General features: G+C 42.1%; 1 protein-coding gene and 1 long non-coding RNA gene across 2 annotated transcripts in view; one reads left to right on the top strand and one right to left on the bottom strand.

The window, feature by feature from the left end:
- Nucleotides 1-27,575, bottom strand: part of LOC138106859 (uncharacterized) — a 64,264-nt gene that overhangs the window by 23,203 nt on the left and 13,486 nt on the right. Inside the window, exon 2 of the long non-coding RNA XR_011149157.1 lies at nucleotides 785-1,013. This is a non-coding gene — a long non-coding RNA (uncharacterized lncRNA). The remainder of the gene's footprint in view (nucleotides 1-784; nucleotides 1,014-27,575) is intronic.
- On the top strand, nucleotides 158-25,907 carry LY86 (lymphocyte antigen 86). Its single transcript, XM_069008167.1, has 5 exons — nucleotides 158-430; nucleotides 13,973-14,059; nucleotides 15,498-15,626; nucleotides 22,599-22,651; nucleotides 25,160-25,907. The coding sequence occupies exons 1-5, from the start codon at nucleotides 310-312 to the stop codon at nucleotides 25,253-25,255; spliced, it is 486 nt and encodes a 161-aa protein (XP_068864268.1). The 5' UTR covers nucleotides 158-309; the 3' UTR covers nucleotides 25,256-25,907.

Below are 27,575 nucleotides of genomic sequence, written 5' to 3'. Positions count from 1 at the left end.
TGCTGCATTGTTCCAGCAGGCATCGAGGCAGGAGTATGCCGGGCAGTGAGTAGGTGTGATTAGCTCATTTGTCATTAGTTTAACACCAAGCAGAAAGCAGAAGTCTAAGTACACGGAAATAACACCCTCCAATTCTGATTAGCCTCTTGTTTATACCACATTATGGGAAGCTGTGGCTGCACTTGCTCACTTAACCCTTTTGCAGGCACGAATGTTCTAACTCCCGTGTCCCCTGGAGAAAGGAAGAAACACCTCCCTCCAGAGTGTTAGCAAGAGACAGAAGTGATCCTGCAAACTACCACCACCACCATGAAGACATCAAATGCTCTTCTTCTCATCTTAGTCCTGCTTTACATCAATGCCAGCACAGAATGGCCTACACACACAGTCTGCAAAGAGGACAACTTGGAAATCTATTACAAAAGCTGTGGTGAGATTTTTTTACATTTCCATTTTCCTTTTAGCTGCTCAACAGAGTTGTTCTTATGCAGTGACTGATGCTTATAAGTCAGGCAATGAACGGAAGGGTTACAGTCCAAAACCTGCCCTGGGTTTCACATCTAAAAATATTTTTCGTCTTTCAAGTATAGCTGGTTTTGGTTCACACACTCACAAATCTCACTGTATTTATAAGATAATAAAGAGGATATAATGTAACTTAATTCAGAATAATAAACCGCTGTGAAAAAAAACCAATTTAGAATGAAAGAGACGACTAAGATTTTTATCTTGAATTTAGGTAAAAAAAAAAAATAGGAAGACCCTAGGTCTTTAACTTTTTTACCCCGGGATGAAACAGGCTCTTCAATGCACTGATCTTCTGCTTTCCTAATGTGCGATGAGGCTGTGGTGATGTGCTTTCTTTCCTCCCACTTGGAGTGACAAGGGACGCAGTGTGACAGTGGGAAGGACTCATGTTCTCTGCCATTGCCTCTGTGCTTAGCGAGACTCCAGCCGCAGCCCTTACCAGAGGCATTTCCCAGGGATCACAGGGTTTTGTTTGTTCTTTAAATCTGTAGAGAAGAAAAGGAGCAAGCGACACTGGAATTGACTGAAAATGAATTCACTCAATGGTGCCTGCTTTTCACCTCTTGCTTTGCTGGCCGTATGCCTCTCCTATTGTGTTGATCTGCTTTACAACTGGGACAAAGGGAATTGGATTCACAGACGCCTCATTCATTTTCCGCACGTGATTTGAAAAGCGATTCATGGTAAATGAGCACCCTAGAGTTTGTTTTTCCAATTCATCCAGTTACAAAGGGTTTTCCCGGGGGCTTTTCCTCGCCTGTAGCTTTCATGCGTTTTTGCACACCCATTAAAATAAAGCCAGTGAGGGACAAGAGAAGTAAATAAATATTTGTAATGCTATTCTTTACTGGCCTGATCCCAGGGGACTAAAGTCAGACTTCACATTCTATAAATGGGTATAACACATTAAGAAAATATTTATTAGATATAGAATACAAACTTTGGTATTATCTTAATTTTAGTAACAATTTATTGCATGAGTGAATTCTGCTCCCTCAACAGGTCTCGGTCAGCATGAGATGCCTTGACACAGAGGCACAGGCTACAGTTTGCATCAATTCAGAGTATGATGAATTTGTCTGCTGGCATGTGCCAGTTAAATGATGCTTCTTACTGTGCACATCACTGGCCTAGCTAACAATATGCATTTGTTTAGAGTCATTTGTTTCTGTCACTTCTTTTGGTTTGCCATGAACAGGAAGATGAGAGGTATATTCATTCAGGGGGAATTCACAGCTTGAGAAGCACGAGCCAGAGATCATAGAGGTCAGGTCCCACCAGTTAGAATGGTCTTCTGTTCTCCTGAGCGCAGCTATGTGAGATGAAAAGATTACACAGATGTGGAAACAATGCAAGAATTAAACAAGATTCCTTGTTTGAAGTCAGGTTCCTTGCTGCCATACTGCTCTGTCAGATTAAAGGTGAGGCAACTCACAACCATCAGTAGAAGCTACCACATGTGCAGCATCAGCCCAGGATACACCATCGGCATTACTGCTGATGCAGCTCATAATCTGGCAGTTTGCATAAAGGAGAAGAACAGAAGGTGTTTGGGGTCGAGCCAAATCATCTGTAGATGAGGAGGATAAATCCAAGTACACTAGTCTACATCTGCTTCTGAGGAGACACTGTCCTTACTGAGCTCACTGGCGAGCTCACAAAGATGCCCAAGGTACTGATCACTCTTTCAGGAGAGGGGGAGCTTTGTCCCTACTTCATTTCACCGTAAACCATAACTAGACGGGCAGAACATAACTCCATTTTTCATCTGTGTCCTGCCAATTGTTCTCACCCAGGAGGACGCAGACTTGTTAGTGTTTTACAAGACCCTTTCCCAACAAACCTTCTCATGACAAATTTATAATGTCAGCAAACGTAGAGTTGATATTAGGCAACTGCCTATCCTCTTTAGCTATTTCAGAGGAATATTGCCCCATACATCCCCCTCCAGTCTCAGCAATCCCTTTGGTATTTCTTGCTGCACTGAAGATATCAGATAACCCATTTTGGGGATAACAGGAGCCACAGTAAGGTAACAAGCACAAAATCTTGGGTAACGGAGTGCCTGTTGGTTTCAAGAGGGGGAGGATTTCACCTCTAATGTTGTTACTATAGACGCTAGGATGTTATCAGGGAATTAGGATTGAATCAAGTAAAATATAAGGAGGTTGAGAGAATTTTAACCGAGTACTTCACAACTTGTTTCTGGACCTGAATGTCCTCTTTCAACAAATTATTAGAATTCAGTCTGAGCATTTAAAAAGGAGCCAAGTACCCATTTTTGCTTTTTCAGATCCTCTCCTATAATGCAGTAAAAATCTAACTAAAGTCAAAAATATGGGCTAATATAACTGTGATTAATGCAACAGAGAAGTTTAGGTGGATAACTGAAGACAGACAGAGAAAGTGTAGCAATCTCCTGTACCCAGGAGTAAGTCGCAATTGCCGGTCACAAGCAATTGTTCTAGCTGCACCCTGCTCCTATAGCACATAAGATACAGGCATGCATCAGGCCCCCAGCCTCAGCCCATGCTCTGGATCCTATAGAAAGCATCCCCATTCCCACCCAGCCACATCAGACTAAATGTTCTGTAACCAGGACTCCAAGCCAAAAGAAAGGGCTAGACAAGACCCTAGTGATCAGTATAATGCAACTATAAAAAAGTCATCTAAAAGAAGTCAGACAAAAGCTCTCAGCAGCAAGTCCATGGTAAGAAAATCAAGCTGAGAGACAGGTGGTCTAAAAGTAAAGTAAATAGAGAGTGTGCTGCCTCCTCTATGTAACCGCAGGAGACATAACACCGAGACAGTCTATAAATAGCAAGACATTTCCTATTGGGGCACTCTTTCTCCCAGGAACAAGTAACAAATATGAAGGAAGATCTCAAATGACCACAAATCACTTTAGAAACCTGGGCAGAGATCCCAAGATAAAAGCAGCACAGGTTAACATCTCTGACTGAGAAAAGAGAACCATAATTGGCAAGTCTATGCACAGACATGAAAAGAACCTGCTACACAAATGGCCAATTTCTGTCCCTTTTAATTTCACTGTAATAACACTTTTGATCTTTCCAGCTACATTTTAAAAGGCAATTGTCTGGGAAGGGAAGAGCAGGTAGGCAATGGTATCAAAGTGCCCTGGGCAGATTCCAGTGTTATTTGAGTAATAGGCATCCACTTGGAAGTGCAAAGTAGTCAGAGACTACAGAACATAACTCCTAAACACATCTACCAGCATCTGCTTCTAGATCATTCATGTAAAGCCTAATTGTCTTAATTAGCCATGAAAACATTCTTACTATGTAGTGTTCAAATGGCACCCCCTTCATAGGGGAAAGCGGGTGATTGCTCCTGCAGACACGTAAAAAGTATTTTCTAATTATTTTTACAGCTCTTTCTTGAAATGTTAGGTGGGTCTGCACCAACACTTCAGTGCTTCAGAATGCCTGCTTTTGTTTCGACCAGCAAATGCAGACCAGTATGCTTGGTGATTATTTAAGTTCTGTGTTTAGTTTGGGACCTGGGAGATTTCAGAGCTGCCCACTCCCTGAAACTGTAGGTTTCTTTACACTGCAGAAAAGAAGTCTGATAAGCCAGAAGGTTCTAATAAAGGGTATGGACACCATCAACCATTAAGGATTTTGTTTTCTGTGCACTGGAGTAAATAACAGGGAATTTCAGGGAGATCTTCGGAAGGGTCAAAGTAGTAGTATTCAAAGATGACATCTTCAGAAATACTCCCAAGGCTTTATAAAACACTGTTCAGACCACATGAGATTTTTAAATATCATAGACAAACACATTTTCCCAATTAATACCAGATCTTGTTTGCTTTTTCTTCTCTTTTCTCTCTGAAGCAAGGTTAATAGCCATTAAAGTCTCAGGGGAAGGAGCAAATAATCAGTATGCATTTCAACCTCCAGAACCTAAATATGAAATTGGCTGCACCCTTTATAAGTTTTATATCTGTATATCTACAAATTTTTAAAATAATAAAACATATATAGGGATATGGGTAACCATTTGCTTTAATTCATGTCTTCTGCTAGACAAAGAACCAAGGCAATCTGGTCATCTAGAGAATTATTTTTACGTGACAATGCCTCTTCCAAAACAGAGGAAAGTCAGGCTGAACTTATGTCCAATGATCTCCATGTATGCTTGCATAGTTCTGCGTCACATTTGAAGCAGTGTAATTTCTATAAACCTTTTTCCTGGCCTCCAGTGGTACAGTAGGAGAGGGCAGCACTGCCCACTTCAGTACACACTTGCAGTAGATTGCATTTATAGATAGAGAAACTCTCATTTGTATGGCTTTTCTTTAAATGTGTGAGCTCAGATTTGGATCTCTGTTACAATGGCCCCTTGAACTCAACAGGGTGTAGAACCTGCTCTGGTCACACAGTGCAGTGAAGACATGCTCCTGTTAAACTCTGTATTGAGGGAACTTTTCAGTGCTTAAAATAAAACAAGTGGAGACAGACTAACTAGCCCACAATTTCCTGATGATTTGTCTGTCCTTTCTGAATTGTTTCAGGTTTACTAGGGTCCCCCTCACACACTCCTATACCTTCTCCTACATACTGAGAGATCAAAGATACTATTTTTCTTAAATTCCACTTGTTCCTTTTTTAAAAATATACCTGTAACATGTAGCCCTGCTCAATCAGCAATACCAGCTTGTAAACAGTACTGTTAAATTGGCATCACTGCAGCACTAATTTTACAGCATATCACTTTCTCTTCTGCATGTCAACTACTGTAACTAGTCCTTTTCCCTCCCTGACCACACGCTTATATTCTTTACTAGAATGATATAAGTAATCTGATAGCTTCAGCTGGGAAAGAGAGGTCTGCAAAAAAATTCTCACTCATGCCTCTTCAGGGCAAAGATTCTTCTTCTCGGTAAAAAGAGGTTCTTTTTCCATTACTCTTTGGGTTTTTGGCAGACAGATTGAGCCAGATGCTTCTCTTGGACTTACTTATTTATTTCCCTCAAACGGGCTCCAGCAATTGCTTCTGCTTCTAAATTATTTAAAGCCACACGACACTAACTCCTCTCTGATCTTTTGTTGCATAGATTGCTAATGGGCAAACAATCAAAGAATTTAAGAATTCCACTTGAAAACAACTTTTTTGTTTGCTTACTCTGTCCAAGCCCTCTCACTGTCATAGCTTTGCTGTTGTACTCATCTGGTATAAGTTACTTATTCCAAGGGGAAGACCAGATGTGTACATGTATATTTCTGGCACCAGATCCTAAAAAACTGAAACTATCATCAGAATCAAGGTAGCATTATTATTAGTGCACATGAAAAATCTTCTTTTAAAATTTTGGTTCCTCCATAAATTAAAACTATCTCATCTATTTCATTTTCCACATCTCATTAGAGGATTTAAACTTTCTTTCGCTATGTGAACTCTTGAGGTAGTTCTGAACATCATTTTACCCTTCTTTCAGGGGCGAAGAGTACTTAGTAAGTTTTAAAATATAAATGGCAAAGAGGAGCAGGAGACAGTTTCATACCTCCAAGGTGCTCTGGCAAAAACATTATTTTCGGTACCTAGACTTTAAATCTTTCAGTAAAATCAATATTAATGCTTTCAGTGAGACTAGTAGTGGAGAGAATTAACCTCAGCTGAACTTCTCCCACCAGGCTTTAAATTTTCCCATCTAATTTAGTTCTCAGTGGTTTCCTCACAGTGCCAAACTCTTCACCAAATCAATTAAGGTCCTGCACCATGGACTGCAAAAGATGGTTGTTTATGTGTGACAGCCTCTCCTGCCTATCTCCAGCTAATAATTCTAAACTCATTGGCATGTTTTTCACCTACTGACTTTTGCCACATCTGTGGTCACTGTAGCCACTGAGTCACTAAGGTAAATGTAAGGATGAGTGGGAACAATTCAGAGCGCAAGCCATATAAAAATATGTTCTCCCCTTTGAAAACATCTAGGAGAGACATACCTAAAAATGGCATATTACATTAGTAAAGAAATACTGTGGGCAAGGCAATACTGTCATTTGCTGTTGGACACTGAATCTGAGTCTATGGAGGGAGCACTCTAATATACTAATCAGGTGAGTCACAGCCATTTTAACAATTTGATAAAAATTTGAGATTAGCTCCTGTATTACACAAAGCAGAAATTATCAAAAGGCACATCAAGTGCATGAAGTCAGGAGGGAGAACAAACCACAGCTGATAATAAGTGTTCCTATGCAAAGCTTTCTCTGTAAGCCTCTAAGCAATAAAACATTGCTACACTTTCTTGACATTGCCACATCATCTCATCTAGAGCCGTCATCAAGGCCTCAAAGTACCTCTGGAGCCTAGCAAAGAAAATAGAGGCAGGAGATCAGGTGCTCACAGCAATTTAATATCCATTGGGAAAAATATCCAAAGTATTCTAAGAAAAATTAACACCACAAAAATTAAAAAACTACTTCAGCATTATTGTGTGTTGGTGCCACTGTACCAACTTTAAGGAAGCAACCTAAAACTAAGGAGAAACTGTGGCCATGAGGGACAAGACGTCCAAATGCCCTTTACAGATTCACCACGTACCAAATCAAAACCCTTTGATCTGTTCCAGATGCTGCTTTTAGACTCAGGAGAGCTTCTAGTTGCCAAAAGCTAGCATTTTGAAAACTACCACAAATTAATTCAATGCTTCAGTTTCCTCTCCACCTGAAGATGGATGGTTCCTGTCAAATGATCCAGCAGTGATCAGGCAGGTGGGAACCCAGATAGTTTCTTCAGCAGAGAGAGCATGCCATTCCAACTGCAGCTTACTGCCATTCTCCTGTGGTGGATTTAAACCCATCCTGGGAAAATGGGAACATTTAGCCCATTTATATGCTGCTGATTACTGTTCTGTATAATCAGCGGTATAGCTGCTATCCCAGAGCATGGCATGTGTCTGACAGCAGGACAGTTTACAGCAAGATTTGGTTCCATTTCTGACAAAAGTCTGAAAGTCTGTTGTGAATCCCCAGTCATTCTGGCAAGCACTGATGTCCAGAGATCTCAGTCTCAAGTAGGGCAGTATGAAAAAATGATTTTTAAAAAAAAACAACACATTGAAGAGGGAAGAGACAGCTCTGATTAGGAATACAAGCAGTTACTGTAAGCATCTTATTCATGCCGTGCATGGTGTTTTCTTACCAACAGAAGAACAAAGACTTTCTCTCTCTAATACAGTCCCTGCTGGGCCCAAATTAATGCAGTATTTTCTTGTTACACTGCTGTAGTTGAAGCCTGCCCTGTCTGCCTTTCTTTCTTAAGCTAACTAGGACAAATCAGGATTATCAAGTACAGATCTATATGTGCTATCTCTCAAAGCCTGCATCTTTCAGTTTTGTCCTCTTAAATAGGCTTGGATAAAGGTTTGTCATACCACACGAAGCACAGAAACCCCCCTTTCCAAATACCACCTCTGGCTAAAGCAAGGAAAGGCTCCAAGAACCTTCAGACACAGCCTCCCGTCAAGCCTCGGCCAACACCTCTAACAAGCCTGCTGTCAGGAAAGGTGGTTCAGGCAGGCAAAGGCAGGGAGAGTCAGGGCATGTCTTTGACAAGGCTGCTTTCTGCATGCTAATGACACCCCCATCCCCAAACACAGACCTGCAGCTGCATAGGGCCCCTCACACCTTCTGTCTTTACAGGGGCTTCCCTCCACCTCACCATATCACTCAGGTGCCAGCAAATCTCTTCCTCCCTTCTCCACCTGACATTTGGAGAAGCTTTCTGAGTTACTGTTTCTGAATATTTGCACATTTGGACATCAGTTATACTCAGCAACGAATTTTATTTGAAGTAACAAGAGACAAAATCTTTGTCTTTTATTTAAACTAGTTTTGTAAGACACTGAAATCACCTTGCTCCAAAACTAAGGCCATAAGCACCAGCCAGTAACTCCTGTGCCTTAATCTAACCAAGAAATATATAACTGCTCTATGCATTACTAGGGTTCAGTATTCTTGAGAGAGGACTGGAAATTATTTAACTTTCATAAACACTATTTTAAAGTCACATTTTAAGTTTCTTTTACTAGCGTCCTGGGCTATTTTAGCTTATAGATTATACTGAAACCAAATCTTCAGGCTTCCCTCTACAGCCATGTAAGTTTTATCAGAAAGGATGCAGAGTTATTCACTCCATTAGACATCTCCAAAAGCTTTGGAGGTTTGGGTTTAAGCAACCTCAGAGACCACAAGCTGATAGCACTGTTTGCAAAGGGAAACTCAAACAGTCTGTAACCCCAGGACATTAAGGATACATGAATTCTAATCTTCCCTATTCCTTCTCCTCTGTGTTGCCTAAGCAAGCCAGAAAAGTTCAGGTGATAAAACATACAGTGACTGTCTGAACTAGGCAAAAGCCTGGAGCTGGTCATGGCTAAGGTAAATGTCTTGGGATGGAATATTCTCATGATAAAGTAGACACAGCAGTGTGAGTCTCACAATTTATTCTGCTGCCCTCTGAACTGAGGGTCACTCTGCCCCTCCCAGACACGTCTGGATGTGGCAGTGGCATGCACTGAAGACAGGCCCAAAGGGAAGTTTATTAAACTGAAGGTGCTCAGGGAAATGTAGATGCATAACCAGAGAGCTGCTAATTCACCTGATGCTTCTTCCTCAGTACCATGTAAGTAGATTCCACTGTCAAATATAACCTTGAGCATTCAGGTTAATTTATTTAAATAGACATTAAAGGGAAGTTGTTGAACGAATACATAAAGCCTGAAATCCCAAACAGTTCCTCATTCTTTCCCTCTCCTTTCATCACCTTGAATGTTGTAAAGACTAATGATTTAATTTTATTAAGAGCTTTGAAGGTGAGGAGTATTGGGTAATTGCTAAATGTTTCTTCCTTGTGCTAATTTCCATCTCCTCTAGCACCAGCTTGTCCTTATATGACCCTGGCCAACTGCAGTTATGCCATTTCATTCAATTCTGTGGCTTATCTGCTCCTAAAAGTATTATTTTGAAACACCCAAAGCTTACCAGTTTGGAAGGTCCTCTTATCACTCCAAAGCTTACAGATGTGGACTTTCACAAGCAAAGCTCCTCTGCTTGCTGCTGCTATTCACTCATACCACTGATTTTCATGCTCATATGGAAACAACATGATTTTAGAGCAGAGCCAGATGAGAGTGAAGCCAGTAGAGGATAGTTAAAAAGATGGGGGAAGGGAGAGAGAAGAATAAAAGACAGAGGCTGTTGAACACCAGCACAGCAAAATTCCTAGAACAGGTGCTTCCCATCTGTCCATGCAGTTTCTGTAATGCCCAGTTAGTCATCTAGCAGCTCAGGCTCTGAGGGACATAGCCACAGTGGGTTAGCACATTTTCATTCTCAGCTGTCCGCTTCATCCTGTGCTCTGGAGATCCCCTCCCAGGAGGCTGTAAGGACAGCCCCAGCTTGCAGCCCTGTGCCTTTGTGCACACCCACGTTCAGCAGGGGCAGGAGCCACTGGCCCCACAGCTGCAGTAACCAGGGCACAAAAGGGAGTTCCCATCTGTTGTCCTCGTCACTGAGGCTACACTGCTGTAAATACGTCTGAGCTAATTTACCTATGAACCTTCTGCCAAGAACAAAAGCAGGGGAAAAAAACTCTAGAAAGAAAAGTTCAGGAACTCATCTGAGCTTCTAGGCTGTACTACACACACCTGCTCAGTCTTCTAATAAAAACCCAGCCAAACCCATCAGTGTGAGCACCTTGAAATAGTAAGTCAGGATGAAATCTTGCACTGTGGCTCCAGTGCACATGGAAAAACACATCCCAGGTCAATATAGCAACAAATCTCCACCAAAGTACTTGGGAAAGGGTGAAATGGGCAGTGGGATGCATGGGCTCATCTGACACTAAACCATGTAAGGGGTGATCAGTGGCAAGAGGCCAGGTACCTCCCAAATTCACCTCTCACAAAGCAGGATTGTACTACAGAAGCCAGTCTTCAGTGCTAGATACAGTTGGGAGCTCAGCATCAGCCACAGTTCAAATAGAAAGATCTGAAAGATCTTGGAGTGCACTGATTGTTTACAAAAGCCAAAGACTTTCCCCTTTCCCAGAGCAGTTGCCTGAAAGATTTAGAACTGCCTAGAGAGAAACTTGAGTCAAAATCCTGCTTCCAGACACCTTTCATGCTAGCTGTATGTTGCAGCCCAAGTCCTTCTCATTAGATACACAAAAAATGCCCTTTTCCCCCTCAGTAAGCAGATTTTAACTGATACACCTCAATGTGTTTGCAAAATTTCCAACAACATTATGAGTGTTGGTGATATATCAAAGCTGAACTGGAAAAGCAAAATTCTGCAACCAGTTAAAGAGTTTCTAGCTTTAATTATGGAAGACGGAGCAGATTGAAGGGAGTAGGTGGAGGGAAGTCTGGGAACATACAGTACTGTGCACCATGAAATGTTGCAGAGAAGTGGAAGTCTGAAGGGCAGCCCCACGTATTTTAGAGATCTAACAGTAAATGTTATTGCTCTGCACATGTGAAAGACATAACATGAATTTTTTTCAGTCTAACCAGCTCACTTCAGATTGAGGCAAACAAGGAAGAATAAGTATTAAACCTCCATAGGAGACACACAGTGACTCACAGTTGTGTATCTGAGATGAAAAACAAAAATGGCAAGTGCCTTGAGTTGCCATTGCTACAGGAGGGACTCCCCACAATTTAAGGAAAGAAGGGTATGGCACAATCCTTTAGTGCATATAAAGCCCAGGTGAATCTACAGGCTTCTTCACTTGTCAAGTGGCTAAACCCCACTATTTTCACTAATTTCATTATAGTAGCAACCTTTCTCCCTACATGGAGAGAAATCCAGACTCCCTGGCACCATAGCTTTAGCAACACAGCCATCCTCTCAATTGATTTCAGCAGGAGGCCCCCATATATGCCCCAGTATCTAAGATTGCAAAGTTGGATTGCAAAGTCTGAGCAGGAATTTCCACAGGGATGGTCAGAAAGTGAATTGGGGGTCCTTTTGGCGGTGGAAAATTTTACATTTCTCAGCAACAGAGTAACAACACAAAATCCAAGTGCTCCAATTCACAGATTTGCTGGAGTTTCTCATATGAGTGCTTCCACACTCTCCTCTGAGGACCAGACAACACCTCCTGAATACGTCAGGATCCTATGCTGCATCACTAGCAGTACAGTAAAAGACATCCACGGCTACGATGCACTATGAAATGTGTCATCTGTCAAAGGAGCTCAACCCATAGAAATAAACAGACATCCAAACTAAAATAAGAAGCCCGGGCTTTCCAGAAAGCTTGGTTTCATGAACATAGCCTTTGCACTCAGTTACTGATGAGAAATTTTAAACTAAAAGCTCAATTTCTAGTCCTAACACCATGATTTAATTTGTTCATTCAAGTACAGCCTAGTATCTTTGAAAAGAGAACAGCATCATATATGTTCCAGTGCTGTGTTTGACCATAATTCCCTCTGGAAATTGCAGAACTAACAATTTTAGTAATTTGACAACCAGCCCTATTTGTAGGCATCGATGCCCAAACTGCTCTGAATCTGAGCAGCTGCTTCCTGAACCTTATCATCGCACCACACACAACACCGAAGCAAGAGGGGCTCTTGCAGAAGTCCAGAGGCAAGCGGAAACCAAGCCCTGAGAGATGGTAGAAACCAGAGGGGAAGCAGGAGTAACAGTCCTAGAGAAAAGAGAAGTTTGACATGCTTTCCAGCTGTAGCAGGAAACTGCTCTCCTAACTGATTCCAACAGCTTCTGAAGCTGCAAAAACAAAGTTGGAACTGACAGGAATAAGAAAAAGGAGGAAAGACAACCCTCTGACTCTGGTCACACTTGATAAACAACTCCAGGCACTAACTTTTTTGTCCCAAGCAGATTATGCAACTGCAGAGACTGCTTTAGTGGTGTGGAGGAAAAAATCCAGCACAGGGACACAGAGCTGTGGGAAATACTAGTGTCTTTTATCTCCCTCCTTTGAACAGTTATTTTCATTTACCAGAATTTAGGGCTCGGGGACTCCTTTAGACCACATTGGTAATCTGTGGGTTCACAGAGCCTGGCTTAGTTAAAGCCCTCCAGGTCCTCTCAACACTTTCATTCCTTCTGTGATCCCCTCTAAGCAATCAGGTTTTGGTCACACAGGCTGCTGTTTGCCAGCTGCTCCAGCTGTGGGGCACTGCTGCAAAAACAGAGTGAGACTATAGGGATGCTGGCTCAGCCTCACAGAGGACGCTCGTGACTCAAGTTTCACCACAGCACCAAAGGAAAATTCTCCCAACCTGTTATTTTCAACTCAGTAAGAAGATTAGCTCAGGCAACAATAACTTAGAAACAGAACTCCGTTCCCAAGCCTACATTTGTCACTACCAGATCTGTGTAAACCAAGGAGCCTATGGCTGCTTCTGCGCATGCCACAGATGCTTCTATTTTTTTCCACAAAGAACAATGTTGGATGTACAAGCTGGCTGTGGAAAGCCATAATGAGGGACAAAACTATGCCTAGAGCAAGGTTTGAGGCTCAAGGTATTTTTCCAAACTGGCCAAATCTTTCCCCTCCTGCCACAGCTTTGGAAAACGCTTGCACATTCTATTGGTTGTGGCAGCTGAGCTGTCAGTGGTTGCTGCTGCCTGTCACCAGAAAGTGACACGTCAGCAAGCCTTCAGGCACAGCATCAAGTCTCATGAGTCTAGCAACGAAGAAGGTGGAAGTGGTAGGAAAACAATTATGTTTTTACAAGAGTTTTAGAGTTTTTGCAGAGAAAAGGATACTGTAGAAACTGTAAAGAATCACATCAATGGCAATTGTAAGTCAAAGGGCTCCCTTTAGTCCCACAGCTCTGCTGAAGTCTCCCAGAAAAGGAGAAATGTAGAATATTTTCTGGCTTAGAAATATCACAGGATGATGGACTCAGCAAAAAGTACGGCAGCATCTCATTTAACACAATTTTCAGTTTTGGACTTTCCATCCCACTCCAGAATTCAGTCTCCCAATCAGCTTCACCAAGCCATCTTGTGATACAAAATAATTAAAAAACATCTTCATGACCAATTGGTCATCAGTGCTGAGGAAGGTATGGCAATGTGCAGAGTCTGGGAAGAGCTATTGTGCTGAGACTTCACCATTGAATAAGTATTGACTACCCACCACTCTGCAGAGCTTGGTTCATTTCTTTGAACTTGCTTCGTTTTTCTACAGAGTAGATTCTAGCCTCACAGAGGTTTATTATCTGAGTGTGCTTCAGACCGAGGAGGCAGGAAGGATAGAAGTAGCTATTGAAAACAGGGTATGGGAGCTTTGAGCACTTCTTGGAGAACTTTTAAGGAATGTGTAATTTGTTTTTTATAACACTTCTGTATTTTATTGTTTTTTCCTGTACAGTCAGTATCTCATTGAAGATAAAACTTGTAACCCACTGCTTTGTGTCTTGAAACAGATCCCCAGCAAGATTTTGCTATCAGCATTGACCATTGTTCTGATATCACAACCCACACCTTTAACATCAGAGCTGCAGCAGTCCTAAGTAAGTGAATTGCTATTTTCTCACACCGTACACAGTTAATTCATGTGTGAGTGCTGGTATTAAGAAGTAAGCAAGGGTGACAATCTCCTGTAAAATATGAATGGGCTTCATTTCTTACAAATTTTAGAATGTGTGCAGGGTTACTAAAGTGTCAGTTCTGTTATCAGCTTGGCCTCAGACTTCATGTGTCACCCTAAACAGGTCATATCAGCCCTCAGCCCCCATTCTGCTCTTCATTTGTACACATGGAGAGCCAAGGGGGGGCTGCTCTAGAGCTTATCATCTTCATAGCTAAGTCTCCTGCGGAGAGTCTCGTTGAATGAGACAGCTCCAGCACCCACACTCTTGTGTCAGCACAAGCAGTGCTCACCAAAGTGCCAAGGCTGTGACCCTTGCAGGTAGGGGACTGAATGGACTCCCACAGAGCAACGTGGGGACACCCCTCTGTCCCTCCTGGGCATACTGAGAAGTGTGCTGGGAAAGTGCTGGCCTGAGGCAACAGTCAGGCAATCAGTTTGCCACCTGCACTAGCTGAAATTATACCTTTCAGCACTTGACTGATCAGCAATAAAAGGTAAAAACTGGGTGCACAATTAGCAAGTTATTAGTCATAGCTTGCTTTATGATTCTTTCACAGGAAAGCCACCTCTTGCAAACCTGTTGTCCCCAAGCTCACCTAGATCCTCTACTACCAGAGCATAAATATGAAAGTGCTGCTGTACACTCTTGGTGCTGAAAATAAGTTTGTGTGTCAAGTGTCTTTTAACACCTGGGAATGCTTCCTTACATGCAAAAGGTCTTCCTTCCTGTGATATATGCTGTCAATTTGTCCAGGGAGCATCAGTTTTCAGGTGGCTGCAAAGGTAAACAAGCCTGCAAAAATTACATTACAGCCATTTGCAAATACTTTTCCCATGAGTCAGAGTACAGGACCTCCATCTAAATCCAGTAGCCTCTCTGGCTCTGCCTGTGTTAGCAAGCCAGGCACAAGCAGGCAACCTCCTACCACTGCCAAGCTGCTGTGCTGGTCCCTGGCACACGTCTGGCTCAGACCAGCTACTGTTTTCCCAAGCAGCAGTTACTGGTTGCTCCCAGGGCCCCATTGGATATGATCCCTCCTCTAAGAACACAAGAAAGGTTTAGATGTAAGGACATGAGATTTGCTGTATCATTTGACCTCAGAGTCAGAAAATGGTCATGGGCATAGTTTATTTAGCAATCAAGATAACTGCTATTATGTCCCCTGTCATATACCTTGAAAAGCCTAAAGACCTGTTCCTGAAGAACAGATTTCTATGTATCAGGAGTCCTCAATGAAGACAAAACATCTAATGGCTCAAACAGCTGGGAGGAAAAAATAGAATCTTTTTTTAAAATAAAGCAATAAACTGTTTACCCTTGCACATTCTTTGAGCTCTCTTTTCTGCTTTGTGTGTAGGCCACAGCATCAAGGAACTCTATGTCAAGCTGGACATGATCATAAATGGAAAGACCGTCTTAACCTACTCAGAGACACTTTGTGAGCCAGGTCACCCTAAGCTTATTTTCTGTGGAATGAAGAAAGGAGGTAATTTAGGTTGCACTCAGAGTGTTTGATGGCTACTGAATACTCCAAGCAGGATGCACCCGCTGTGCTGCTGACTGCACCAATACATCGTAATGTTCTGTTTACTTCACCAGCATGTTAATGGGTGACAGGAACACAGTAGGACAGAGACATTTTAATTTAAGGGCCTGCTTTGCCCCCCAACCTGTTTGTTTTCTTTACTTTTAATCACAGAATATTGCATGCACATGGGATTTCAAGTCCATTAAAAATAACTGTGGTTATGTGACCCTCCTCCAACAGCAGAGAGGTTCATAAGCCCTATTTAGAGGCACGTGGTTGTCATGTGAGCAAGAAGTATGAGAAAAAATAAAGGCTAGTTCTGTAAAAGAAATGGCTGAGCAAACAAACACGTTCTGAACATATTCTTCACTATTAAGCAAGTCACACTTCCTGTCCTTAAGGGCAATTCTTTAATGACTATGAGGAAATATGCTTGAATAAGGATATTTGGAACAAGATAGTATTTGCTACCATTTATGGTTTGCATCTTGTTTCTGTTCAACTTGTGCCTGTGCAGCAGTCAGATGAATTCAGCTCATACCAGTCACACTGCCAGCTGGTGAAGACTTGCTCTAGTTGGTTTAGAGCACTATTAGCTGCCCCCAGAAAGCAGGCATCTTTGGGCCCAGGTGAGCCTGGGCACCTCAAGGCCCCTTCTGCCACAACCCAGGCCAGGCAGTGCCGAGTAAGCTGTGCCATGTCTGGGAGAGCTATGGTCATGCTTCTGGACTGCAGTAGCCATATATCCAGTAATTTTTAAATCCCTCTTACATCACTATCATCTCTTCAGGCTGATTTTGTAAAAAAACTGTAGAGCCACAGAGAAGTTTGAGTTGTTAGAGCATCAGCTAGTTACAGAAGCTCGGCTTTCCTTCCATTCACTTGCATCTTCAAGCTGATAACACTGCCATAATTCATGTGCAAGAGCTATGAGTTTAAAGACCATGCACAGCACTACTGCTAAGACAGCCCCTGGAAAATCACTAAGACATTTCACACTGCACAAAACTATCACAAAGAATAATAGAGAAATGCTGCATGAGCAACCAATTATGTAAATCCTGTAAGCCAGATACACAAAAAAATTAAATTCAGAAGTTTCTTCAATTGTGTATTGAATTACAAGAGGAAAAAACCCACCCACAGACCTACTGAAAAACTATCTTATTCTGATGAAGTACTAAATAACATCCTTTAGTGAATACATTAAGGAGAAGTAGAGTCAATCCTGAGCTGAGCAAAAGCTGCTACTCACACATTAAGCTACAAAGCCAAAACCTCCTGGGGTTTCCAAGTCTCTTAATCTTAAGATGACAGGTGATTGTTTCCACTAATTGAAGTACATTATGATATAAACACATAGTTGGTTGTTTAAATAATACTATATATCTTCATTTAGAAGCATCCCTACTTTAGTGCAAAGACCTCTGCCATGCACTTTTTAATACACACTCTCATTCAGCAGCTGGTTTTATGTAGTAATTAAGTCACAGTGGGGAAGAAGTGAACTTTCTCAGACAGGTTCAGACTGAAAATGTGGTATTTCTTAATTAGTTGACAGTTGAATCTAACCCATGTTTTAGGATGCAGAATTGAGCTGAAGACCAATTTAAGGCAGTTCAGGCAAAATTTACCACATTAGCACAGCTGTAAATCTGATCTAATGCCTATGCAGGAAGGACAACATGTGAATGGCCAAGTATACAGGCTACTAAGACACAGGAGAGCAGAGAGCCCTTTCAACTGAAGCTTTTCATGGAAACCTTCTTTTTCCCTGCTGTATGGGCAACGTTTCCAACATCTGGCCAGACCTGATCTGAGTTTAAATATACTTTCACACAGAATTTGCTTGCCTTTCACAAGGAGGCCAAAAATTGCCTGCTCCTCCCTCTCCCAAAATTAGACAAAACATCATCCTTCTACAGATTTTGTTGATCCACTCACTGATGAGGAAAAGCACAGCAGAAATGACAAGAAAAAGAGACTTATAAGAGCCAGATGTGGCAAAGTCTTAGTTGTTTGAGAAAATTTTTCTTTTTTTCTTTATTTATATTTGCTCTTCTATAATGCTACAGTTTTTTCATGACTGGAAATACTCTCTGTGCTGGAAAGACTTAATATAGCTGGAGGTTTCATGTTCATCATAATCACATAATATTTACTATTTTTGTTAAGCAAAGGTCATATCTGGCACTGCTCACTCAGACTCATAAATGGGATTCCAAGATCTTTCTTTGAGCTATATGTCTGTTGTGAAGTTGTTATCTCAAAGTTTGCAAGGAAATTGGCCATTGTCTGTTTAGGAACAATAACAACAAGATTGCTAAATTCTTTGTGGCATAACATGAACTCAGGCCTTCCTCTTTTTCAGTAGAAAGTGCTGGTTATTCCCCATTTCCTCCAAAGAAAACAGTTACATAAGGTTTAACAGATTTCCCAATGCAATCACTAAAATCAGAGTAGAAGACCTACCAGGGTAATGTTAAGCAATGTGCCAACCACAACTTGCAGGCTTAAACAAAGCTACCTGACAAAAAGATAGCCATGTCCTCTGCAAGTTTTATTTCAGGCTCGACTAACAGAGGCACCGTCAGAGCACTTGCACAATTCCTTGTGCACCCTCCCAAACCATAGAAAAACCCCCACCTTTCTTCAAACCTCCATTCTTTACATTATTGTCCCTTCCAGTAGGTGCTACAGTGAGCAATTTTCTAAAACAGTATTTGTGAATAAAAGTAGAGAACATAACATGAATTAAAAAACTGGCTATCACACTGAGAATATAGGTAGCTGTTTCTGAGAAAGCAGCTATACCACAAAGCTAGGTCTTTGGGCTGACACACAATGCCATCTTGCTTAGCCCCTTCATCTCACCTTTCCCTCACCAGTAAAAAGAGCAAATGTTTCTCACCTGGCTATGTATTTATATACGTTTTTCCCACTCAACTATACATCTATAGCTGGCAGTTATTCACATCATTCCTACATCCACAGCACCCACAGAAGCTGTGTCAGTTGCATGGGTGCAAGATCGTGTCCTAGAAGAACTCCAACACAGAGCATTGAAGTTCTAAAAATATTTAAAACATAGAAAAAGGAAGAGGTGGGTGCAGATGTACAGGGCCTTTATATAGTACAAGAGTGTGAGAACGCATAAAGATTTTCAGTGAAAGGAAGATTTGAGAAAGAGGAGTGAGAATTTCATTATAGGTGTTTAGTCAGGAAGGAGAGGCATCTTCATGATAAATGATAACTAGTAATTTGAAGTAATCCTCAGGAAGTTCTTACACATTTGAAAACTCTGCTTCAGACTGGAGTCTGAAGGCTACTAAAGGCCCTCTCACTAGCAATGAAAAGGACTAAGTTACTTTTGGTAAAAACAACAGTGAAAAGCTGCTACAAAAAATACAGTAGTATCACCCTGATTCAGTGGTGCATTAGAAATATTTTCTAGGCTGCTCTATAGAAATCGCCTTCAGGTAAATCTATAAGAAAAAGGGCTGAAAGCATATCACTGATGACAGCATGCTTGACAAGTACCATAAATTACCAGCAGACCAAAAAAGAAAAAGGGGAATATTTAATTGGAAAAATGCACTCATGGTTTATGCTCTTCCAAATGTGTGAGCATTTTTTGCAACCACATTTGGGCTTTTCTCTAGGAAGACCACAGAATTCTTTCAATGAGATAGGCTCAGTGTTTGTGACAGCTACACTTACTGCAGCAATGTGTTCATCCTCTTTCAATGGAGGAATGTAAAAATGTATGAATACATGGAGAAAAAATGTGTATGAAGGATGCTGTAATAAACTGCAGTCCTTCAAGCCTTGGAGGATGTTTACACTTCTGGAATTATAGCAGAAATCCTCATGCAACTGGAAAACTGAATGGTCTTTGAAAAGCCTGATCCATTGAGAAGGCTTCCATGGTCCAAAGTGAACATGAATTATAAAATTCAGCAGATTTATGAATCCATAGTATTTCCTGACAGGTCTCAACTAGCTGAAAATGAAGGCTGCCCTTGCTTTCCTATAAGGACATACTTTCAAAGCAGCATAGTTTCCCCCTCCCCATTGAAGCCAGGAAGGTCGCAGGAGTTTTCCAAAGGACTGGTTACAGAACCACAGAATTGTTGAGGTTGGAAAGGACACTTGAAGATCACTTAATCCAGTTCCATCTACTTCAAGCAGGGCCACCTGACAGCCAGTTGCCCAGGACCACGGTATTTAGATATATCCAAGGATGGATGCTCTACAACCTCTCTGGGCAACCTCTGCCAGTGCTCAGTCACCCTCACAGTGAAAAAAGTCTTTCCTGATGTTCAGGAAAAACCTCCTGTGTTTCAGTTTGTGCCCACTGCCTCCTTGCCCTGCTACTAGGCACCAGTGGGAAGAGCCTGGCTCCATCCTCTTTACAATTCCACTTCAGGTATTTACATATTGATGTACTGTCCCCTAATGTTTTTATTCTCTAGGCTGAACAGTCCCAGCTCCTTCAGCCTCTCCTCATTGGAGAGATGTTCTAGTTCCTTAATCATATCAGTGGCCTTCCACTGGAATCTCTCCAGTAGCTCCATATGACTCAGCTGTAAACCACTTCAAGACCCATGGTTAGAAAGAGCTAAATAAGGGTAAAGTTGAAGCATAACGCAGTAAATGTGGACCTCAAACTGGACATGCAGCACCTGCTGCTCTGCTGTTGAAGGCTCCTTGGAAAATAATACAGCCCATGACAGTGATTTCTTTGATAACTGAGCAAAAGCATAGCTACAACACATCAGAGCAATCAAGGAAAACTTCTCAGAGTGGGCTGAGGCAGAGCCCTGAGACTGCATTCATCTAGTTACTTTATCACAGTGATGTTTGTGGGGAAAAATAGCTTCTACCTACACTAGATGAGAGATTAGCATTGCCATCATTTCAGAAGCAAATTTATGGCCTGATGACACCTACTTCATTTTAAAATACAGGCTTTGCAGAGCCTGAATGCTGCATCTATGTTTTTAGATTCTGAATGGCTTTCTGAGAGGCTAGATGAGATCCTTACAAGCCACATGATCCAAGAGAAGCTTCCATGTCCCTGTGCAGAAGGACTTTGGGGCAGGGTGATTGTTCACAGCCCAGTTTCCTCTTCACTCTCCTCTGCTGTCATTCAAGATCTGCTAGGCTGTGAGTTGACTGAAGAAAAGGTAGTCCTACGAGGCTCTCTACCGAACAAAAGGACACACAAAGCATGAGCTCCACCACTGCATTGTCCACACCACCCTGAGGGGGACCCAATATGCCTTAGCTCATATCGACATGCAGAGCTCAAGTCCCAGGGGAGTCACACATCACCTTAGTTATGCAGCCTGCAGTGCCTTTAACTCCATTTAGACTATTAAAGCTGTGAACTGAGAGGTGGGCTGTACTGTATTTTTAAAATTTTTGAGTCACTGCTCCCTGCAGTGGAGATGTGTCAGACTCCTGAGCTCTTGCTTCGTGCACAGAAGCAAGTGGCGATGATGACTGCTCTCTGAAAACAACAAGACTTCTTGGTGTCCACATGAATTAGCCAGGGATGCAGAGGGGAATCAGTACAGTAGAATTTCTGTAGCACAGTTGATCAGTTTGAAATTAACAAGCCAAGATGCACTTATTCTGGTTTTTTAGGGCAACACTGAGTTGTTTTGCATCTTCTCCACCTCCCAGGATCACCAGGGCTTTACATTAAACAAACTTCTCATTAATGCAAAGGTGTAGAGCATTGGTGATATCTCAGGTTTCTCCTTTTCCTAGTTTATCTTATTGTCATGATTCTTTCATATAATTTTGTTACAAGACTACATTTAATATCATGTGTGGGAAGAACTTTTGTGGACTGTTTTCCAAGTCCATGCATGGAGAGATGGACTGTACAACCTAAAGATGCTTTTATCCAACCTTTCACAAGAAGCGGTTTAAACCAACAGTGAGACTAGACTAAAACAACTCTCTAGAAGTGACAAGCATCAAAATGCCAGCACATACTCATATAAACATGATGAAACACTTACTCCTCTGTCACTGTCAAAGTAAAGAATATTTCATGACACCTACAAAAGAGAATCCTTAAACAGTTCTTAGACTTTTTCATTACTTGTGTGGGGCAAGTTGTGCAAGAAATTCTGAAATACTGAAACATCTACAAGTTTTATTTTCAGTCAAGTCTGCACAGTTTGGCCCAATAAGCTATGAAAAAGTAGGAGGAACTGCAGAACAGCTTGCTAATTCTCTCCATTAATGCCAAAGTTGCCCTTTCTTCAACAGCCAAGAGCAGGCATGCCTCGCACGATTAGGGAGATGGGGATTGGAAGGTGGAACTCCCAGGCTCTGTTCCAGTCACTAACACAACTTGTGATGACTTTAATACCTCATGTAACTTCTTGATGAATGCTCCCTCAGCAGAGAGACAGACATGTTCTTTTTACTTTAAAGTCATGTTCAGCAAGTAGTTAGAAGTCCACACCTACACAAACACTCAGCTCAGATTGGTTTTTCTAAAAGTTACCAAAACATTACAGTTCAACTACTGCAGCTGCAGGTGTTTAATAGTTCCTGCTAAAGAACTTGAGCCTGGCAGTCCCCCTCGTCCCCTTTCATTTGCAGGATGCATGACAACATAGGAACACCCACCTGGCTGTGCAAAGACATGCCCCCCCTTTTCCATTTAGATGGGTTGCAGATGCTCCTTGAGACCAAGCTCTGCCTTGCTTTCCCCATAAGGCTGTATACCTTCTGATATTTCCCTCAAGAGGGCTGTTGCAAGACTGCATATGGAGCATTTTGCAGCTCCATAACACTTGTCACCAGAGGCTTTGAAATGCCATTACAAAAAAAGCCTCTATGATCAGCTGCCTCTTTCCTTCATGTGCTGCATGTCTAACCATCCATCACCACTGTTGCTTTCAGAACACTTCTACTATGAGGGACCAGTCACACTGGGAATCAAAGAAATCCCTCAGGTAAGTTGGTCACAGCTGTGTTCCCAAGCAGAAGGGCTTTCCAGATGAGGTATGGTCAGAGGACTACCAGCAATCACACCAGCACATTCCAGGCTTCCCCAGCTGGCACACTGGATCTGATGGTGTTTTATATGAATAATCCTTTTCAATATGAAATTAAGTGGCTTTGCTTATAAAGAGTTGCAGAGGCACTACTGTCCAGAGACAAAAGGTTTTTTTCAGGGTAGCTGATCTCCTGTACCAGCATTAAGTCAGACAGCCATAGAGTTCTTTAGTAGGCTCTCCCTCTCTTACTCTTAAAATAGCAAGAAAAGAAGCAGTTCCAGAGGACTCCCAAGAGACCAAGGCTGCAATTTTGCTTAGTCCTTAGTGAACTGAACAATTTGGAGAGGCTCCAAATCCTCTCAGGCATCCTCTCTGGCTATAAAGGCAATTTAGATAGCTATTGCAATTGACTGTGTTCCACAGCACATACATGGTGTCAGGCAGAGAGACCGAGGTCTTCTAGGTGGCAACTGAAGGTACAAGTTATTAGGCCAAGAACACTTTCTCTGGATTTATGGAGCCTTAAAATAAGAAAATAATTTCTTAGGAAGGTGAGAAAACAGGCAGTACTCTAGGTACTGCTCTGAATTTCCTGGTCATCCATTACAGATGCTTTTTACTGGCAGCCTTCTCCACACACAGCTAAGTCTCCTAGAAGCTCAGCTGAATCACACTGCAAACAAAGATCTCAAATGCTGAATGCACCAGTCTCTTAACCAGGCACAGCATGAAGATATATTTGGTCAGTACGTAACAAAGGAGTTTTTAGAGACATACAGTGAAGAGATTGGATTGAAGGGAAGAAGGCAAGGTCTTTGATTATCAAGGCATCTTGTTGAGAATGTGGCAAAGAAAGGATCACAGCCATCACTGCAAAAGCATAGAGTTCAGGTGGTCAGTCAAATACTCCTAAGATTTACTCAGAGAGGCACAGCATGAGCTCTCAGTTCTTCAGCAGCAGACACAAAACATATGTCAGAGGCTCAAAGATGTGGTCTGGGGTCTGCTCAGCACTGGATTGCTCCAGGCAGGAAGAGAAGACAGGATCAGAACAGGGATACAGAACAAAGACATGAGTCCCAAAGAACCGGGCTTGCTAAGACCTGCAGAGGTGATAACGAGGATAGCTGGCTTCAGGGAGGATCAAGCTTCTGTAAGCACTACCAATCTCATATGTCTCAATCTTCCCTTGGTGATAGCACCAACCACAACCTTCATTTTCCCAAGGCTTTCACACAGGGAGCTGGACCCCCTTTATGCAGGCTGTTATCCCACCCTAGCCAGCCTGCTTCCCTAAAGGCTATACCTAGAGATGACATGTTGAGCATTGTCTTTTGATGTCTCACACAGGAGTGCCTGAGCTCACATCAATCAGCCTCCTGCTCCAGGAGCAGCTTTACTAACATCCTTATGTAGTAAAGCCTCAAGAGAAACTGAAGAATAGGTCTTTAAATGAAGAAGCCCTAGAAACATGCAGGCAGATCAGTAAAACTCCAGTTCTGGGCAAATTAACTGAATTTTCAGCTAGTTTCTGGAGCCAGGAACTTCAAGACTCTTTTAATAACAATTTTTCACCACAAGCAAAAAATTTATTCTGAAGGAGAAAAAAGAAATCTAATCACTAATAAGCAATGGAAATTAGTTATTATGAAGTTCCTTATTTTGAATTAAACTGTAAGCTTTTGGAGAGTTAATGCACTTGTGAGAAAGGGAATAGGAAGCCTCTTTTGTTAATTAATCAGTCAGGAAAATAACATCATCATCCCCCCACTCTGACAAAAAGGAATTATTCCAAACAGCCATCATCTTCTGCTCATTGCAAAGGACAACCTCATTCGAGAAGCATGAGGAATGTTTGCACAGTCCACACAGGAATTACAAGCAGCCTCTATTCTCAAGAGCATGCTGCCATTGGGCCTCTCTCTAAGTTTAGATTTCACTCCTAACTTGAGCCTCTCTGCGAGGATACAGGCCAGATATTGTTTTAGAAATCCCATTGTAAAAGGCAAATGCCAAGAAACCTGACTCATTCTAGCCATGCCTCCTGCTCCACAACCAGAAGGGCTCTAAACAGGGCAAGAGCATTCTGTGGTTCAAAGCCAGGAGGTCACTGCTGCCAACCTCTCCTACCCCACATTTTGTTCCCCTTCATGCTCCAGAAAAAAAAACCCCAGAAATAATTACTGCAGTGCCAGTAATATACAGTGAATAAAATCTAGTTCACCTCTTCTTCCAAATCTGTTAAATAGGCCTTGTCACCTCCCCTGACCAGAGCTTCCCCCAGTGTCTGGAGAGAGCCATTTTGAGAGAGCCTTTACCACCTCTGAAACATTTGGACCAGAAAGGTTTTGGAGGAACTTGATGGGGAAAGCATTATTCTGCTTCCAGAAAGAGGAGTTAGAAACTTAAGCAGTTATATACTACTGATGGACTAATCTCTTGCTTTGCATTTGTCTCATACAGGGAGATTACACTCTTTCAGCAAAGCTGACTAATCAAGATCACGTCACTGTCGCTTGTGCAGATTTTACTGTGAAAAATTATTTAGACTATTATTAGCAGCAAACCAATTTCATGAAAGCTACAGACTACCAAAGCTATTCAAGCCAAGTAGGCTGTTTGCATGCTACAATGATTCTGAAGAAAATAATCCTCGCATGGTGATTCTGATGGTGTTCCTCTTTATAATTTGCTATTTTCAAGAAGTTACTAGATCCTCTAGTGGTAATTTTATCTCTAAACACACACTGTAGCCTACTTTTTCCTTCTAATATATACAGCTGTAAGAAGAAAGTATCCAACACCAACACTCTCATCTTGGGATGAAAATAGCATGAGGCAGAACAGGCGAGAGCCTAAACACTTTTTTGCAGTAAGTTATGGAGGTATCCATTTCTAACACAGGCTAAAAGATGACTTTCCTATATATCACATATTATGCAGTTACAGAACTCAACATCTTAAATCTTCTCTGGAGCCTATCTGGAGATTCCACTAGCACAGCTTTTGTTATAACCACAGAACAAAAGCAAATAGGATGAGCATGCCTTTTTTCCAGTGATCGATGCCCTGTCACTGGCTTCATATCACCCTAGTCTTTTGGAGTCTACCTGGAATTTTTTGTTCCATAATGTCTTTTAAGTGATGTGTGAATCATTCTATACCTAGGCTATGTGCTCTTCTTGCTTCTCAATAAATTCATAATGAAAGACTGGTTTTTCTCTTTTTTTGTCATGATTCTAGGATCTCTCCAAAGTTTAAGGGGGCAGGGGGAAGGGGATGATGAGGGAAACAAGTTCAAAGAGCACACTTTAATTAGGAAGTATCAGTCATGTTTACGTTTTATATTCACAGAGGACAAACTGTTCCTTGCTTTGAAGCCCAGGAGAAGTAACACAAATTATATTCCAAGTGCAGCACCTCCCCAAACCATCACATTCCAGGAGCCTTTGTAGCTGGCATAGCTGATGGGTAAATAGATAACCATGCATAGGGCAGCACATGGGATTAGAATCTTGGGCTGGAGAGTGTAGAGACCTGTTTGTGATCCTGCCCTGGAGTAGGGTTGAGTTATGATTTGGAAAGGTATGGGCAGGAATCAGAGACACAGGAGGCTCCTGGAGCTGAGCACAAGTTTACAAAAGCTGGTGACCAGCATTGGGCTGCATGCCTCATGTCGGTGAGGTTCAGCATGTACAGCTAGGGCAGCTGTGCCTCACATCTGGCCACCCAGGAGCTCTGACATATGGCCTCCATCCTACACACCCATATTCTGCAGCTCAAACAAATTCCTGAGCAGCCAAAGAATCCCTGGTGCACAGATGACCAACACCTCAGACCAGCCAAGAGCTAGCAGCAAAGGAGAGTCTCTTGTTTTCTTCTTGTGCAGCAAAACTCTCACCTGCTATCCCAGCAAAGGCGAGCAAGTCTGAGACCCGCTCAACAGGGAGGCTTACCGCAGCTGAACGTGAACCAGCAAGCATACAAGATGGGATAGAACACATGTAATACACTGCAATCTCAGCCCATTTCTATTATACCCTGGTTTGGAGAGGGGAAAAAAGAAGAGAAAAGAAGAAAGGCCAAGGTGTTCGTCACAGCTTTGACCGCCACTCCCCAAATCAGGGTTCACATTATGCTGTTTTGGAAACAATTCATCCAAGACACTATCATTGCTGCATTTTAGGTCCACATAAATAATAAAATAGTATCACTATACAGATACAAGAACTTTTTTTTCTCCTCATGTCAGCAGCTCTTCAGATTCATCTCTCTCCCCCCCATGATTACCATGAGAGATCAGAAGAGCCATACCCAAAGGAGAAGCTAACAAAACTCCATTCAGCAGCAGCATTCACACAAGAGTCCACTTGCTCAGCTCTGTTTCACTGCAATCACACAGCAAAAGCATGACTAAAACCCAAATTCCTGCCACCAAGATTCTTGGTCTGTTATCTGATGAAAGACTCAGCAGATTAGAAACAGACACAGTGCTAGTTCAAGCACTTGTACTTGAAACTGATCCTGTAATAGCTGAGATCCTCTTAGCTGAATTCACCAGGCTCCTTATAGCCTTGGGCCAGCCTTTGCCTCCACACAGTATAGAGGCTTCCCCAGAGCATCCGTAGCAGAATCTGCTGTAAGAGGTCTCAGCTGACCAAAAAGTAAGAATTCAAATCTCTAAAGCATCAGACATCTGGCCCTTGAGATTTTCTGACCCTTCACTGTCCAGCTTACACACAAACATTGCAGAGCCTCACTCCCAGCACCAGCTGAACAGCATTTGGCTTCCTATCACAAAAACTCCTTGCCCTTTTTGCAATGGGAATTAAACTGAAAAACCAAGACTTACATCTTAAACCCACATTCCATGACTTAA

This window comes from Aphelocoma coerulescens, chromosome 2 (genome assembly GCF_041296385.1).
Source record: "Aphelocoma coerulescens isolate FSJ_1873_10779 chromosome 2, UR_Acoe_1.0, whole genome shotgun sequence".
In the NCBI taxonomy this organism is placed as follows: domain Eukaryota; kingdom Metazoa; phylum Chordata; class Aves; order Passeriformes; family Corvidae; genus Aphelocoma; species Aphelocoma coerulescens.
This window is presented reverse-complemented; position numbering and strand designations above follow the sequence as displayed.